Genomic DNA, 16,092 nt, shown 5'->3' on the forward strand with positions numbered 1-16,092 from the left:
AGAACTACCTTTTTCTTATTGACTGGCTGATAAACAGAGCGAAAGGAACTGCCGGCCGGGTGGGAGAAGGCCTCAGATCCTGGGGCCCAAAGGTGGGGCAGAGTTAAGAGATTACTGCATCTCTGTGCTCTGGTCCCCTTCTGCCTCCCCCCTCCCCCCATCCCTGCACCTCCCAGGGACTGGTGAGTGAGCCCAAGACTGACCCTGCCTGGTTACCTGGCAGCATAGGCTCCAAGCGCAGAGGAGCAGTGATTTGTCATAAAGCAGAGTGTCTCATTCAAGCTTCAGTAATGCACAGCCCCTGGGGATGGTATTAAAAATGCAGATTCTGATCTGGGGTAGGGCTGAGAGCCTACATTTTTCACAGGCTCCCTGGTGAAGACAGGCTCTTTGGCCCCGAACCACACTTGGCTTAGCAAGGTGGCAAGAGTTGCCTGCTTACCCTGGCCAGCAGGCACTGACAGGAAGCCCAGAGCAGGTGCTTGGGATCCCGAGCAGGCTCTGTCTTTCCCACCAGCATCTCAGTGGGCTGTTGCCCCCTTGCGAATGAGGGGTCCCCTACATGTGCCCCCTCATGGGGCAAGTGTCACTGCCACAGGATATCTGTCTTTGCCCACAAGGTCATCTTTTCTTGACATCTTTTGCTGAGGAATAGAAAACAAAGTTGGGTGACTTTTTAAAAGTCCCAGTCCCTTAACCAGATGATTTGTGGAGGAGGAGGAGGAAGAAGAGAGCAGAGCAAGAAAAGCCCACCAATTAATTGGTAAACGCTTTGCAGGTTTCTCAGCCCAGTCCAGGCTGGAGAAGAGATTGGCTTTGCTGTCAATACACAAGTCCCTGGTGAAGCATCAAAGCTGTTCTCCTTTATCAATCGTGGCCTCCCCTTCCCGCATGTTCCTGTAACTTACCAAGCATTTATGACATTGATTTTACAATCGGGCTGTTAACCCTCCCGCCTCTTCAGGCCTGCCAACCTTTTTGGCCCAAGCTGTCAATCAGATATCATCTAGCCAATCACACGTGTCCTTCGGGAAGAGCCACCCTGGATTCTCACCTGTATCCCAACTGAGCCTTGTGAGGATGTCTCATTGCATTTGCTGTTTGGTTTGGTTTAGTGTAGTTGTGTTTGTTTAAAATCAATATATCTTTTCTAAGGCACATGAAACTTTGTTGTAGTGGAATTTGAGGTTATAAGCTAAGAGCTGGTGTGTGTGCACGCGTGTACTTGCGTGTTAACAAACAAAATATGACACGTTCTTCCAAAAAGTTGTTTCTCCTGAAACTTCTGGTAAACCTGCTTTCCCCATCTTTTCCCGAGAGGGAGCTATTGGTTCACTGTGCAGTCGAGAATCAAGCAATGAAAAAAAGAATGGGAAGATGGAGGCGGGGGTTGAGGGGAACAAACCCAGCCAAAACCTTCATGCACTGTGTGTGAATGAGATGGTGGGTGGAGAAGCAGCCAAGTGTTCTCCAGGAAGGAGGTGTGGTGGGGAGGGTGGCCTGGGATTCACAGAGAGCACTCTGAAAACCTTGCGAGGCGCTGAGTCTCCTGTAGGAGCGGGGCCAGACAGAAGAAACACTCCTGTGATGTTGTTGCCACAGGAGCAGAGCAGAGACAAGCGATCTAATGTCTCCCTCCCCAGGGACGTGAGGTCTCAGAGGGCAGATTGAGCTCAGTGGCACTTTGGAGTCGGAAACGGAAAAGCCCCAGGGCTGAAGGACAGCTGCTTGGGTAACGACTAATAAGTAAGAGGCAGGTGTGGAACTGGGGCTGGCGGAGCCCAGCTGCCATCTCGGCTCGCTGTGAGATCCTTGACAGCAGAACCCACCCAGTCAGTGGTGAACGCGCTCCATCTAGGCAGGGTGAGATCCTCCCTGCTGGTGGTGGACTCAGCCCACTGAGAGTCTGGGTGGATCTTCCTAGAAACATCCCGCTCATGTTTTGCACCTCCGTATTTTGAGTCTGAAGCCAGCTGAGTCACAAGCAAGGGTGTTCTGTGGGTTGTGGGGAGGAGACGGGAATTGAGAATGCCACCTTTCTCAGTGTCCCAGTGGCATTGGAGTCATTTTTTTAGATCTGGGGCCTCAGTTTTACTACTTGTAAAATGAGACAGTGTTTTCAAGACTGGGACAGGGTGACTGCAGCCATGGGGCCTTTGAGGGGCTTCACAGAGCTTGCCCAGGCCTGCACACTTGCCCTTGACCCCTGCGCCCTCAAACACTTCTCCGTGAATTTCTCAAACTAAAAGTGTGGTCAGTAAGAGCAAGGGCACAACTTCGGTTCTAAATCAAACGGCATGTCCCCGCCCAGGTTCATCATCCTTTCTCTAGGGCTGCAAAGTTGTCTTTCTCCTGTCTCTCTGTCTGTTCCAGGTGTTCCCCTGGCCCACAGACAGTGTGGGCAACAGAGGTGGCTTTGTGTTGCCCTCTGTATGTGGTGGGGCCACCGTTCTGTGTCCCAGAAAGTTGAAAACAAGCCTCCTCCTTGACCCCTGCCTGATCGCCGGGCCCTGACTCGAACACTGTGCGTGCAAAGATCTCAAACTCAAACTGGTCTCCAGGGGTGCAGCAGCTGACAGTCTGAAGACAGAAAGGGCTTCTCCTGACGCCCCTTTCCCCGACATCCCCCTCCTCCTGTGACACCCAGGGGCACTGCCCGCCCGCTAAGCCTGGACGGGGTGGGGCGACGGCCGGGGTCCCTGCTGCCCCTCCGTCTCTGTTGTGGGTGTGGAAGACAGAAGCCTGCCAGGGCATAGTGCTCTGTGTAGGACCTTAGCCTCGGCCCTCCTAACCTCTTTCCTTTCTCTCTCTCTTCCCCCTTCTCTCCCTCCTCTCCCCCTTGCCTCTGCCCTTCAGGTCCGATCCGTACTGGGTGCAATGAAAGCTCCACGCAGGCCTTACCATGGAAGGCTGTGACTCGCCCGTCGTCTCGGGGAAGGACAATGGGTGCGGTATCTCTCAGCACCAGCAATGGACTGAACTCAACAGCACCCACCTCCCCGACAAACCCAGTAGCATGGAGCAGCCCACAAGCGAGAGCCACGGGCCTCTGGACGGCCTGAGGGCCCCCTTCAATGAGCGCCTCGCGGAGAGCACCGCCCCGGCCGGGCCCGCCGCCGAGCCCGCCGCCGCCACCGCCGGCAAGGAGGTCAGCTGCAACGAGTGCTCGGCCTCCTTCGCCAGCCTGCAGACCTACATGGAGCACCACTGCCCCGGCGCCCGCCCCCCGCCGCCGCCGCCGCCGCCGCCGCCCCCGCGGGAGGAGAGCGGCAGCGACAGCAGCGAGGAGGGGGACGAGGAGAGCGACGTGGAGAACCTGGCCGGGGAGATCGTGTTCCAGCCGGACGGCTCGGCGTACATCGTCGAGAGTCTGAGCCAGCTGACCCAGGGCGGGGGCGTGGGCGGCGGCGGGCCTCTACCGTCGCTCTTCCTGAACTCTCTCCCCTCCGCCGCCGCCGCCTCGGGGGGCAAGCAAGGGGACCCTTCCTGTGCGGCACCCGTCTACCCCCAGATCATCAACACTTTCCACATAGCCTCATCCTTCGGGAAGTGGTTTGAGGGCCCAGACCAGGCTTTCCCGAATACCTCAGCCCTGGCGGGGATCAGCCCCGTCCTGCACAGCTTCCGCGTATTCGACGTGCGACACAAAAGCAGCAAGGATTACCTAAACAGCGACGGCTCTGCCAAAAGCTCCTGCGTATCCAAAGATGCTCCCAACAACGTGGACCTGTCCAAATTCGATGGCTTCGTGCTTTACGGCAAGAGGAAGCCCATCCTGATGTGTTTCCTGTGCAAGCTCTCCTTCGGGTACGTCCGTTCGTTTGTGACCCACGCGGTGCACGACCATCGAATGACCCTGAGTGAAGAGGAGCGGAAGATTCTTAGCAATAAGAACATCTCCGCCATCATCCAAGGGATCGGCAAAGACAAGGAACCCCTTGTAAGTTTTCTGGAACCAAAAAACAAAAACTTTCAACTCCCTTTAGTTTCCACCGCTAACCTCATAGGCCCTGGACACAGTTTTTATGGGAAATTCAGTGGCATTCGAATGGAAGGGGAGGAGGCTCTCCCCACCGGCCCCACTGCGGGCCCCGAGCAGCCCCAGGCGGGTCTCCTGACCCCCAGCAGCCTCCTGAACCTTGGCGGGCTCACCAGCTCCGTCCTGAAGACCCCCATTACCTCAGTCCCCCTGGGGCCTCTGGCCTCCAGTCCTACCAAATCCTCAGAGGGCAAGGACTCTGGGGCAGCAGAAGGAGAGAAGCAAGAAGTGGGTGATCCGGACTGCTTCTCGGAGAAGGTGGAGCCCATTGAGGAGGAGGTGGAGGAGGAGGAGGAGGAAGAGGAGGCGGAGGAAGAGGAAGAGGAGGAGGAAGATGAGGAGGAAGAAGAGGAGGAGGAGGGCTGCAAAGGACTCTTTCCAAGTGAGCTGGATGACGAGCTGGAGGACAGGCCCCCTGAGGAGTCTGGGGCCGCGGCAGGTAGTAGCAGCAAAAAGGACCTTGCTCTCTCAAACCAAAGCATTTCTAACTCCCCCTTAATGCCTAATGTGCTCCAGACCCTGTCGAGGGGCGCAGCTTCTACTAGTTCTAATTCCGCTTCTTCCTTTGTTGTCTTTGATGGTGCGAACAGGAGGAATCGTTTAAGCTTTAACAGTGAGGGCGTCAGGGCCAACGTGGCAGAGGGCGGCAGGAGGCTGGACTTTGCTGATGAAAGTGCCAATAAAGACAATGCCACAGCACCAGAACCAAATGAAAGCACAGAGGGGGACGAGGGGGGCTTTGTCCCCCATCACCAGCACGCTGGCTCCCTCTGCGAGCTCGGGGTGGGGGAGTGCCCCTCGGGGAGCGGCGTGGAGTGCCCCAAATGCGACACGGTCCTGGGCTCCTCCCGCTCGCTGGGCGGCCACATGACCATGATGCATTCTCGCAACTCGTGCAAGACACTCAAGTGCCCCAAGTGCAACTGGCACTACAAGTACCAGCAGACGCTGGAGGCGCACATGAAGGAGAAGCACCCGGAGCCGGGGGGCTCCTGCGTCTACTGCAAGAGCGGGCAGCCCCACCCCCGGCTGGCACGAGGCGAGAGCTACACGTGCGGTTACAAGCCTTTCCGCTGCGAGGTGTGTAACTACTCCACAACGACCAAAGGCAACCTCAGTATCCATATGCAGTCCGACAAGCATCTCAACAACATGCAGAACCTGCAGAATGGCGGGGGGGAGCAGGTGTTCAGCCACACGGCCGGGGCGGCGGCGGCCGCAGCTGCAGCAGCCGCGGCTGCGGCCAACATGGGCAGCTCCTGTGGGGCCCCCTCGCCCACCAAACCAAAAACCAAGCCCACCTGGCGGTGTGAGGTGTGCGACTACGAGACCAATGTGGCCCGGAACCTGCGCATCCACATGACGAGCGAGAAGCACATGCACAACATGATGCTGCTGCAGCAGAACATGACGCAGATGCAGCACAGCCGCCACCTGGGCCTGGGCGGCCTGCCCTCCCCGGCCGAGGCCGAGCTCTACCAGTACTACCTGGCCCAGAACGTCAACCTGCCCAACCTGAAGGTGGACAGCGCGGCCCCGGACGCCCCGTTCGTGATGAGCGGATTCCAGCTGGACCCCGCCGGGCCCGTGGCCGCCATGACGCCTGCTCTAGGTGAGGCTGCCCCGTGTGTGTCTGTCCTGAGCGATGGGAGTCAAACCGGGGAGGACACGCGCGCGGGCCACGGTCCCCGTTGACTCTGTCGAGTCCTGTGAATTTCGTGAACCTTTGCTCTCTTGTGAGTCGTTCTGCGCTCTGCTTCAGCATCCAGTCGTCCCATCTTTTTTTCTCTAGAATCCCCTGAACTCTTGTGTTGAGCCCGTGGACAGTGGTTTGGGTTCAACATGAGACCCAGGTGCCCTCCAGCTCCACGGAGATGTAGTGAAGTTTGAGTGTTTCCTCTAGTATTTGGCTCTGGGTCAACTTTCCTTCCTGTCCCCATCCCCCCCTTTATCCGTCCCTTTCTTGATTTGAAAAATCGCTACATTTCCCCTCGACTTTCGGGTTCCATTAAACAATTATTGAGATGTGCAGGAAAGTATCGCTGTAGTTTTCAGTAGGGATGGTCACCTCTGAAATAGGATCTGAGGACTGTGGTGTAACTTATTTAAATAAGCCAGGTCTGGTTGTGAGCAGACCAGGAGCCACCCAGATACGTCTCCCAAAGTTCTCCAGTGTTGTTACTGGGATCTTGATGCTTTAAAGAGGTGGGTTCTTTTTATTACCTTGTGTGAGTTGCCAGTGATTAGTATAGTTGGGAATCGATTGACCTGGGGGGCACTGTGAGGAGTGATGTGATAGATGAGTGATACATAAGTTCTAAAATGGCACATTAAAGAAAGCCTGATTTTAGCATCAGATCCTGGTTAACGGAGCCTTTGTTGCCATGGAGTACATGGCTTCCTGTTGGAAAACTGTCTTACCCGTTGGCTTCGTTGAGCCAGAATGGGACCAAGAGGACAGGATTTGGATGCCAAAAGCCACGACTCTTCATGTAAAAAGAACTGTGACCACTTCTAGGGAAGAGCTTCTATAGCGAGCAAATGTACAAACCAGTTTCTGAGCACCAGTGTGGTGGCCGGGCCCCGCCTGCCCCAACTGCACAAGCCTGGTCTCTGTTTCCTGACCCAGCTAACCTCTTGAGACCAGCAGCAACGTCCTGAATGACACAAGACCCCCTTACTGACATGGGAGTAAGTTGTTCTTGGCAACAAAGCATGAGCAAGCACCTTTATCCTAGGATGGCTCAGGTTCACACAGAGGGCTGAACCTCCCCAGCGGGCACATCTTTATTTGTGTGGTCTTTCAGTGCTAATTGCTGCTGATGAGTTATATTTCACGGCATTTAATTTGTTTTTCCTGCCATGCATTTAAATTTGAATCCTGGCAACTTTAATCTTCTTCTCCATTTTGGAACATTGACTGGTTGATCCTTTCTTACCAAGCAGTTTGAAGATGTTTTACCCACTGGTCAATCATGGATGCACAGGGATCAGTCATTCTGTTTGTCCAAAGAGTGACCATGGGGGTTGCACACCTATGAGTGGCATTGGTACTCACAAAGACTGTACTGCTTTTAAAGCCTACAGCGGTTGGGGTTTTCTTCATCTGGAGATTTAGAATCTTGGGGAAGCAGGTCTTGGAGTAAATCATATATAATGTAAGTGGAACGAAGACACAGAAAATGTATGGGTTCATACTGGGTCAAAGTGAAGACTTTTTAATTACCTTGAAAACCAGTAATTCTGACTGAGGCTTGAATTGAGTGGTAGATAAATGGTTTGCTTTTAGCACCCACTGTCTGTGAATCTGCGGGACACTGTGCATCGTGAGCAGAGGGCAGATGCGAAAGATAACGAAACGGATCCTTGAGTTCTGCACATACGTAGAAGATCCGGACTTTATTTCTTAAAGAGAATAGTGTTCTTCCTTCTAAAGACCTTATCCAGGTAGTCACGGAGGGCCCTTGAATTTCCAGCATCACTGCTTGGCAATCGAGGTGAGTCCCTGAACACCTCCCGTGCCTGCCTTAAGCCATGAGCGCTGTTGAGATGAGGGTGAGAGTCACAAAAATACTTGATGCCAGAAGCCTGCATGCCTGTGGGAGCGATAGAATGTGTCCGCCCGGACCCGTTATTTCAGTCGTGGGACCTCAGCAGAAGGCAGCGTAGGAAAACAGAGCGTAGCTTTCAGTTCTGTGTGCAGCCCGGCTGATTGGTCCTTAGGCGCGCTAGGAGAAGGCTGTGGGCGTTATTAGGCATTACTGGGCTCTGCAGGGGAAGTAGCAGTTGTGAACTGCACTCCTCCTCACAAAGTCAGTGTTCTCTTCCTCCCTTTGATGGAACCTCCACTGATCCTGGGGACGTGTGCGTTCTAGACACTGTCAAGGAAAAGCTCGGCATCATTGGTCTGGTCTGCTTGAATTTGCCTCCATCTGTAGGTGAGATGCTAGGCTTGAGTCCAGGTGACCATCCTTCCAGACATCCATCTGGATTATAGTTTAGCACAGCATGGAGACATGGGTGGCTCGCCAAGGCACCTACGTTATTTCCTAAGTAGCCAGCTGGCCATGGGACATTTGCACCAGGTTTAAGAACTCCTCAGATTCTGCTTTTGATTGTAGGAGGTATCTTTTAATCCCTGTGTCTCTCTGAGGATGTGCTCAGGGCAGAACTCTGTGCCAGGGTGTCAGTCTCCAGCCTTAAAGTTAAAACTGGGGGGAGATGGGGTCCTCTTCAAGACCATCCAACTGGCGTGACTCAAGAGTAGGCACCAGCTAAGTTCTCAGTGTGCACTCTCTCTCCCCCCGCACCTGACCTGCCTGTGAATTGGATGAGGTTCCTCCACTTCTTGGGGACTGAATTTGTTCCTTCCAGCCCAGTGGATGTGTGGGAGCACAAGCCCTGTGTGTGGTTCTCCAGGGTATAGTTCTCAGAGGGAGTTTTGGCTTGCCCATCACCCCCATTTCACTGCTTCTTTGCTTCTGTCTTGGATTTGCATTTCACTTTAAGAGCTTGGGATGGCAACAGGGACTTATTTCATTTGCGTGTGCCAAGGACTTCTCACTTTCACTCAGGCACCCAGCAAGTGACAGCTGAATTTCTCTTTGGAGTGGTATTGATGTGCTGAGGTTAAATTTTAAAACTGAAGAAGATTTGATGCTTCAGGTGGTCGACATCAGAAACAAATATATGTTTGCTCCTTGTCTTACCCTCCAGGCAGTTTCTGCTTTCACTGAACATTGAATGTGTTTTGTGGTTGCTGCCTGGCCTGCATCCCTATTAAGGGATGGAGCTTTTAGGTTTTTTTCCCCCCATCTCTTTTTCTCTCTTGTCCTAAGAAGAATGTCATAGCTATGGCTCCTCTCACCAGGGGAGATGGCAAGAGAGAAGACAGGCAGAAAGCTTCCAGAGTCTGCTGGCACTTGTATGCAAAAGATTTCTGTGGCTTGCTAGACTGTCCGCAGGCTTCAAATCCAGCCACTCTGCCCAGTCGAGCCTGGACTGAGCTCCTCACTCAGAGTACCTCATACAGCAGAAATAAGAAAAAAAATTTTTTTAAATAGTAACATCTTTTCTTTGATTAGCTACTAAGTTGGATTCTAATCAGTCATTAAAAACAAAAACAAAAAACCTTCAGCTCAACCACATGTGAAAGGTCAGGTTTAAATATCAGTTGGGGAGTGGCACGGGGAGACATAGCTTGAGCGTGTGTGTGTTTAGGGGAGAAGCAAAAAATAGAAGCCGACGCTCGGCATTCTGCTTGACTATAGGCTTCTAGGCAATGGAGGGAAGGCTGCTCTTTCCAAACCTTTCTCGTGACAGAAATAAGAGCTCACAGTATTAACTTACGGTTGGTGAGTGAGAGCCAGCCCTTGGTTTATGCAGGGCCATGATGGACTGAGAAAGCCGGGCTGGAGAGGGAGGAGCAGAGCCGTCTCAGACCCCCGTTTTCCAGGGCTGTGAGCTGACCTTTGCGTTTCACTGCTCATCTCCACCCAACTTGCCAAACCTGTAACATTTTGGCTGCTCTGTACCCTGACTGGCATGGCAGATGTTTGGGCCCCTGTGCGGAGAGCTGGGTACCCTCTAGAGGTTCAGCAAGGAGAAGATTGGATCCTTGTCCTAAAGAGGCTGCACCTATATTGAATGGCTGAGATAATGCCAGAGGGGAACATGACAGGTCCCAGAGTGGACTTACATTCCACGCCGTGTGGGGGCTCATGGGCAGGAGATGATTGTACTCATGGGGAGAAGTGGGAGGAGCCAGCGCCTCTGACAGGTAGGTGTGGTGAGGAATAAGGAGATCATTCTGGAAATCTCAGATTTAGAGCCGTGCTGTCCACTACAGTAGCCACTGACCTAACTGTAAATGAAGTAAAAATGAAAAATGCAGCTTCCCCAGCTCTATCTTAGCCACGTGTCAGGTGTCCCATAGCCACGCGTGACTAGTGACTTTCACGTTGGACAGTCCAGATACCCAGAGTTTCCCTCTTCACAAAAAGTTCTGCTAGGCAGCGCTGCTGCTCAGCCCGGTTCTGATTTGCCGTGAAGGCTTGGGGTTTTAGAACGCAGCTGTGACTCAGTTTGGGGACTGAAGCCTCAGATTCTCCTACGTCCAGCAAATGATGCTTTTATGTCTGTCTTTTTTGCAATCTGAGTGAGAGGAGCTGAATTCAAACATTCAAGAGATTATATGGTTCCTACCTTCTTCTAGACATTCTTTTACAAAAGAAAAAAAAAACCATAACCTTCTGCAAATTTCAGAATGTCCATGAGAGAGATCTGACCACACGAAGCTGATTTTCGTTGTAAATTTTCCCAGTGGATAGCACGCTGTGATTCTTGAAATGTGATCTTTTCTCTGCTGGAACCTGGGTCAGGGATGGTGGAGGGTGGGCAGTGCCTCAGGTAGGAACACTGCGAGCCCGGCCTCTGATTCTCTCCCTTCTCTTTCCCCGCAGTGGGCGGTGAAATCCCCCTAGACATGCGGCTCGGGGGCGGGCAGCTGGTGTCGGAGGAGCTGATGAACCTGGGCGAGAGCTTCATCCAGACCAACGACCCGTCGCTCAAGCTCTTCCAGTGCGCCGTCTGCAACAAGTTCACCACGGACACCCTGGACCTGCTGGGGCTGCACATGAACGTGGAGCGCAGCCTCCCGGAGGAGGAGTGGAAGGCGGTGATGGGGGACTCGTACCAGTGCAAGCTCTGCCGCTACAACACCCAGCTCAAGGCCAACTTCCAGCTGCACTGCAAGACGGACAAGCACGTGCAGAAGTACCAGCTGGTGGCCCACATCAAGGAGGGCGGCAAGGCCAACGAGTGGCGGCTCAAGTGCGTGGCCATCGGCAACCCCGTCCACCTCAAATGCAACGCCTGCGACTACTACACCAACAGCTTGGAGAAGCTGCGGCTGCACACGGTCAACTCCAGGCACGAGGCCAGCCTGAAGCTGTACAAGGTAAGCCCCGACTGTCTCTGGAAGGAGTGGAGCAGATCCCCTGGGTGACCAGCAGGCTGGGGGCAGACGGACACTTCATGCCATTAACTGGAGGGACTGGCGGCTGGCTGGTGCCCTGGCATTGGGAGGGGAGCTGGTGACAGGGTGGAGGGCTTCAGCTGGGAACTGAAGGATCTCTCTGTGGGGTGCCTCACTTGGGGGCCAGGTTGTATTATAGCAGCCCAATACTATGCACTGTTCCACCTACCTTCCTTAGAACTGACTTCTTTCCTAACTCACAGTTGCCATTTCCCTAGTTCCCTCTTTACCTTTGTGCTCACATGTTTCCCTGCAGGCTTTCTGTTCTCCTTTTCCATCTGGTTATTCCCCCCTGTTTTTAGCCTCTGCTCCCTGAATGCCCCCTGGGGTGCTCTGTTTATTTGTTCATTCATTCATTCAAGAGATACACATTGAACCCCTCCCATAACCCAGGCCTGTTCTGAGCCTGCATCCATGCACAAGGCAGACAAAAAGTCCCTGCCCTCCCATAGCGTCCATTCTTTTGGGGGATGGGTGATTGACAAAGTAAATAAATTATACGGTAGGCTAGAAGGTGGCGAGTGCTGTGGGGAAACACACGGTCAAGTGAAGGGCCCCTTTTTTCTTTTTTCCTGTTGGCCGTGTTCTCTGCCTCTGTTCTCTTCCTTGTATTTTCTGTTTTTTTTTTTTTTTTTTTTTTTTTTGCTGGGCTTCTGCCTTCCTCCTCCTCCTAAGTCCTCTCCACCTCTCATTCTTTCAAATCCCTCCTTGCTCACCCCAGCCCTCCTTTCTCACCCTTCCCTGCCCCCTTCCTTCTTCCCCTCAGTCCATAGACGGTAACGAGGAGGAGGTGCTCGGATACTGTAATAGTCCTTCCACTTGCACGGCAGAATTGCTCCAGACGTTTCTATTGATTTTCACTGGACTTAAAGCCTCACCTTTTTCTCTAATCATCCCATAATGGCTTTAGTATGAACAATCAGGTACAAATCGCCATAAATCTGCCCAGCCTCCCTCCACGTCCTTTCCACGGCCTCGCCCTGTCTCTCCATTTCCCTCCCTCTTGTTATCAGCCTCTCCTCTTTCCATTCACACCGATTCCCACATCTGTGGGCCAGTGTGCGCTGGGTTGCCCCTCACCATGAGCTCCTTGAATCCCCTCTCTGCTTACAGTGATTTTAAACGGAGACTCCAAATAAGGAAGACCCTGATCCTGTCCCCACATCAGCCTCTGCTGAGATTGATAAGTGTGATTCATTTTACAGTCACTCATTCTCAGCTTGTCTAGAGGCCTGTGTTACATGGATGAGAAACCATTTTCGGGAAAGGAGGAGAAAGCAGGCACAAGGTGGTGGGAATAGAATGTTCTGGAATTGACTGCTGACTCAGGCATGAATGGGCTCAAGCAGTGTGGAGGGGAGGGTCTAGACACCAGACAGCCAAGCCCGCCCTGTTCTCCGTGAGCTGGACCCTCACTGGTTGGCTTCCCTGAGTGCCACCCTTGGAAAGAGAGGCTCCTGGCCATCAGTTTAAATCAGAGGTTCTCACTGGCCACAGGGTGGTGCCGGTGTGGTCACGAAAACCTGATGGAGATTACCCATGGGAAAAAAAAAAGAGTTTCTGAATGACCCAACTGAGCAAAAATTAGTACGAAGGACTTGGTGTGGCCCTGGAAGGTCGTATGCAGCTTTGAATGTGGTCCTTTAGAGGTGGCATGAAGCTGGCCTCTTCCATCTGGGGAGAAACTTTGCCTTTTAGGTTATAGAATGCGTGGGGTGGTCATTAACTGTCCACACTGCGGCCTCCAGTAAGAGCAGCCTTGGGTTTGCTTCCTTCCAAAGGGCCTGGAACTTGGGGGATTTGCTGACTGCATCCCTTGCTGGTCCTCACTCCCTGTCCTCTGGGCACACCTTGAGAATCGGGTAGAGGTGGTGTTCAGGGTGGATGTGAGGGAAGCGACTCGAGCGTCACCCTTTGTGCTTTGCTCAGCTAGCCCCAGACGCTCATCCTCCCCGGCCGTAGTTCTCTCATCTTTTTTCCTTAGAAAAGATGGAGGAGTCTCCTGCTCAGGAAAGGCAGCATTGCAGAAATGAAGATGTGGGAATGCAGGGTGAGATGCAGGGACCAGCGCTCGGAGGAGAGGTGCCCAGGCAGTGTGTATGGCTGGCACCCGCCAGGGGTGACCTCCACCCACATTCAGGACAGAATTCCCTGGGTCAGGAGCCGAAGGTCGTTAGTCTGGTCTCATTAGCTTGGGTAACAAATGTCCCCGTGACTCTGCCGTGGGGGGCGGGGAGCTCTCCTACCCACTCCCAGATGTGACCCGGAACCTTACCATTTGAGTGCCCGCCTCAAGGCCTTTCTGCCCCGTGATGTGACTGAGATAAACTTCTCTCGCCACCGAGGGGGTCCCTAGCACAAGGTCTTGTTGTCAGTCCTGGGATTTGGGGTGGGGATTGGAGGTGGTTCGAGAATCAGCTTTTCTGTAGGCCCTGGTGTGGCCTGTGGTAAATGGAGATTGATTGCATGTTATTTTTCCTCTTGCTAATGTAATCCATTAGCCCAGCACATGCATAATCAGTTTAGAGCACAGTTAACTGGATATAATCGAGTTCTTTACTGTCTGCTAGAGAAACAGCTCCAGATGCTGCTGACCCGGGGAGGGCCCCCAGCTTCTCACACACAGCCCTCCTCACTGCCCCCTTCCCCATGGCCCGCCCCGCCCCCACCCCACCTCACCCCATCTTGGTTCCCTGGCAGATTGCTCATGGATCAGTCAAGAAGATGCCCACACTTGCCTTCTGCTGCATCTGCTCAAGTGGCCGTGATGCCTTTGACTTCCTTGTGGGTCTCCCACCCTCTCTTCCCACCCTTGCCTCTTCCTTTTCCATGCTTGAGGAGACAGACCAGCGGGCTCAGGGGACACTGGCAGAAGTGTGGCTTTCCGGTCTGTCACTGGGTCTCAGGTCCAGAGTCTCTCCCTCTTGGTGTCATAAATCCTGGTGCGTACGTTGCTGGATTAGGACTGAGCCGTCTGAAAGCATGAGATAATTTCTTATCCGGACACAGGAGAGCGTTGGGCTGATCAGCAAAATGGAGAAACGGGTGATTCTATCTCCCTTGCCTGGGATTGTCTGGTTAGTTTGGATTATTGTGTGAGAGCGGTTTTTAAATCAAGGTTAATGTTCATCGACTTCTTCCTGCCTCCTGGAAGTAAAAGAAAGTAGGGTTCAGAGGGAGAGCCCCTGGCATCAGATGGAAGCTGTTTCCTTTTTGCTTGGCTCCCAGGTTAATTTTCTGAAATGCTTGTGATTGAATTCCTTGAGTCTTTAAATACATTAAGTCCTCCTACATATGAACAAGTTCCACTCTGAGAGGGTGTGTGTAAGTCCAACCAAGTTAGCCTAGGTACCCAGCTAACACAACTGGTGATATAGTACTGTACTGTAATAGGTTTATAATACTTTTCACGCAAACAATAATACATTAAAAAAAAAAACCACAAGAATAAAACATTTTTAATCCTACAGTACAGCCTTATATACTATTAAGCTGTAACAGTTTACTCTTACAGTACACCATCTGGCACACAGGGGCAGGCATCGAGTGAACAGGCAAGAAGAGTTACTGATGGAGGAGGGAGAGGAGGCGGGAGACAGTAGGGCTGAAGTATCATCAGCAATAGGAGATGGAGGGCCGGCTGCAATTTCCCTCATGCCTGACACTGATGGAATACATGTTCACATCTTTGAAAGTTCACAACTTGAAGGTTCGTGCATAGCGGACTTACTGTCGTGGTGGCCCTGGTCCAGCCCCCAGTGATCGTATGTTCATACCCTCATGGTTGCCATCATGGGCACTGTGATTGAGTGACGCTGCAACGCAGCGGGAAGGCCAGGGACCCCAGTCAGGCTTAGAAGCCGAACTCTTGTTTTTTTGGTTTTTGTCTATAGCGATTCAGCAGAGCCAGAATGGAAGCGTGTTGTGGGTAAGATGCTTGTCTCTCATGAGGGCTTGAGGTCTGGAAGGGGAATCCCTGACTGCTTTCCCACATAAATGTTTTCACTTTTCTCCTGGAGGACCTGCTCCTGGGCCCCAGTCTCTCACTCCTTCCCCCTACAGCAATGCAGGGTGCCCTTGCTTTTCTTAAATAGTAGAGGGGGGAGGGCAGCAGGTACTGATAACGCCTGCCCTCCACTCTCCTCCGTGCTAGGCAGATCATGAGCCAGGGAGTGGGTTTCAGGGCTCACATGAGCCCTTCTGTATTTATCTGGACTTCCCTGCTGTCCCTGGAGAGCTCTCTGAACATTGAAGTGTTTTCTGCTTTGGGGAGGAAGGTGCCGAAAGGGCAGCTGGAGATCAGTGCACACCTGCCAACTATCAGAATCTGGGTTTCACTTTGATGTTTTTCTTCACCTGAGAGTCATTGGGATGGAAATCCATCAACTTGAGCAGATAGATTAAGACCCCCACCAGAATCTGTTACTCCAACAGTTCCCAGCTGACTTTCCTTTGATTGGGCCCAGCCCCAAGTTTTCATATTAATCTTAAGTTGTACACAAAGAAGCTTGTCTTTCCCCAGAGTTGAGTCTGGATCCCATGTGGGTTGTGTAGGGCCCCCCAGGCAAACCGAGGGGGAGACACCAAGTCTCTTTGGCCTAAACTAAGAAGTAGAGTATGGTACCAATTGACTGAAAAACAGGCACCCAGATTCTCTATGTAGTGGACTTTGATGCTGTTGGGATTATTTGAGGTAGAAGGAAGGAAGAAACCCTCCGCCAGACTCTGCATTACTTTGGAATCTATCTTCTCAGCTGTTTCCCTGATGTGTAAGAAACTCATGGTTCACTCTCCCAGCAGGGCCGTAAGTTCACCAAAGGATGGATGGACAGGTCAGATGTACAACAGGTCAGACAAAGAGATTTGGTCTGAAGTTTGCATTCTTCATGCCCTTTTATGGGTGCACAGCACAGGGGGTCTTAGGCACGCAGCTGCACACTCTGTGCCCACAGGTGGTGACTGGCAGCCTTTGTCCTGCCTGGAAAGCAGAAAGCTGCCCCTCCCGCCTCGCTCCTCC

The 16,092-nt window shown here is 52.7% G+C and overlaps 1 protein-coding gene across 6 annotated transcripts in view; it reads left to right on the forward strand.

The window, feature by feature from the left end:
- ZFHX3 (zinc finger homeobox 3) overlaps positions 1 to 16,092 on the forward strand; it is a 288,156-nt gene that overhangs the window by 113,554 nt on the left and 158,510 nt on the right. For 5 of the 6 annotated variants that reach the window (XM_044932121.2, XM_044932120.2, XM_044932122.2 and 2 more), the window contains 2 exons: positions 2,857 to 5,651; positions 10,501 to 10,997. In XM_044932121.2, coding sequence (XP_044788056.2) covers positions 2,903 to 5,651; positions 10,501 to 10,997 — 3,246 coding nt within the window. In that variant the 5' untranslated portion in view covers positions 2,857 to 2,902. The remainder of the gene's footprint in view (positions 1 to 2,856; positions 5,652 to 10,500; positions 10,998 to 16,092) is intronic. The other variant, XM_044932123.2, reaches the window with a different exon arrangement.

This window comes from Bubalus bubalis, chromosome 18, assembly GCF_019923935.1.
Source record: "Bubalus bubalis isolate 160015118507 breed Murrah chromosome 18, NDDB_SH_1, whole genome shotgun sequence".
NCBI lineage: Eukaryota > Metazoa > Chordata > Mammalia > Artiodactyla > Bovidae > Bubalus > Bubalus bubalis.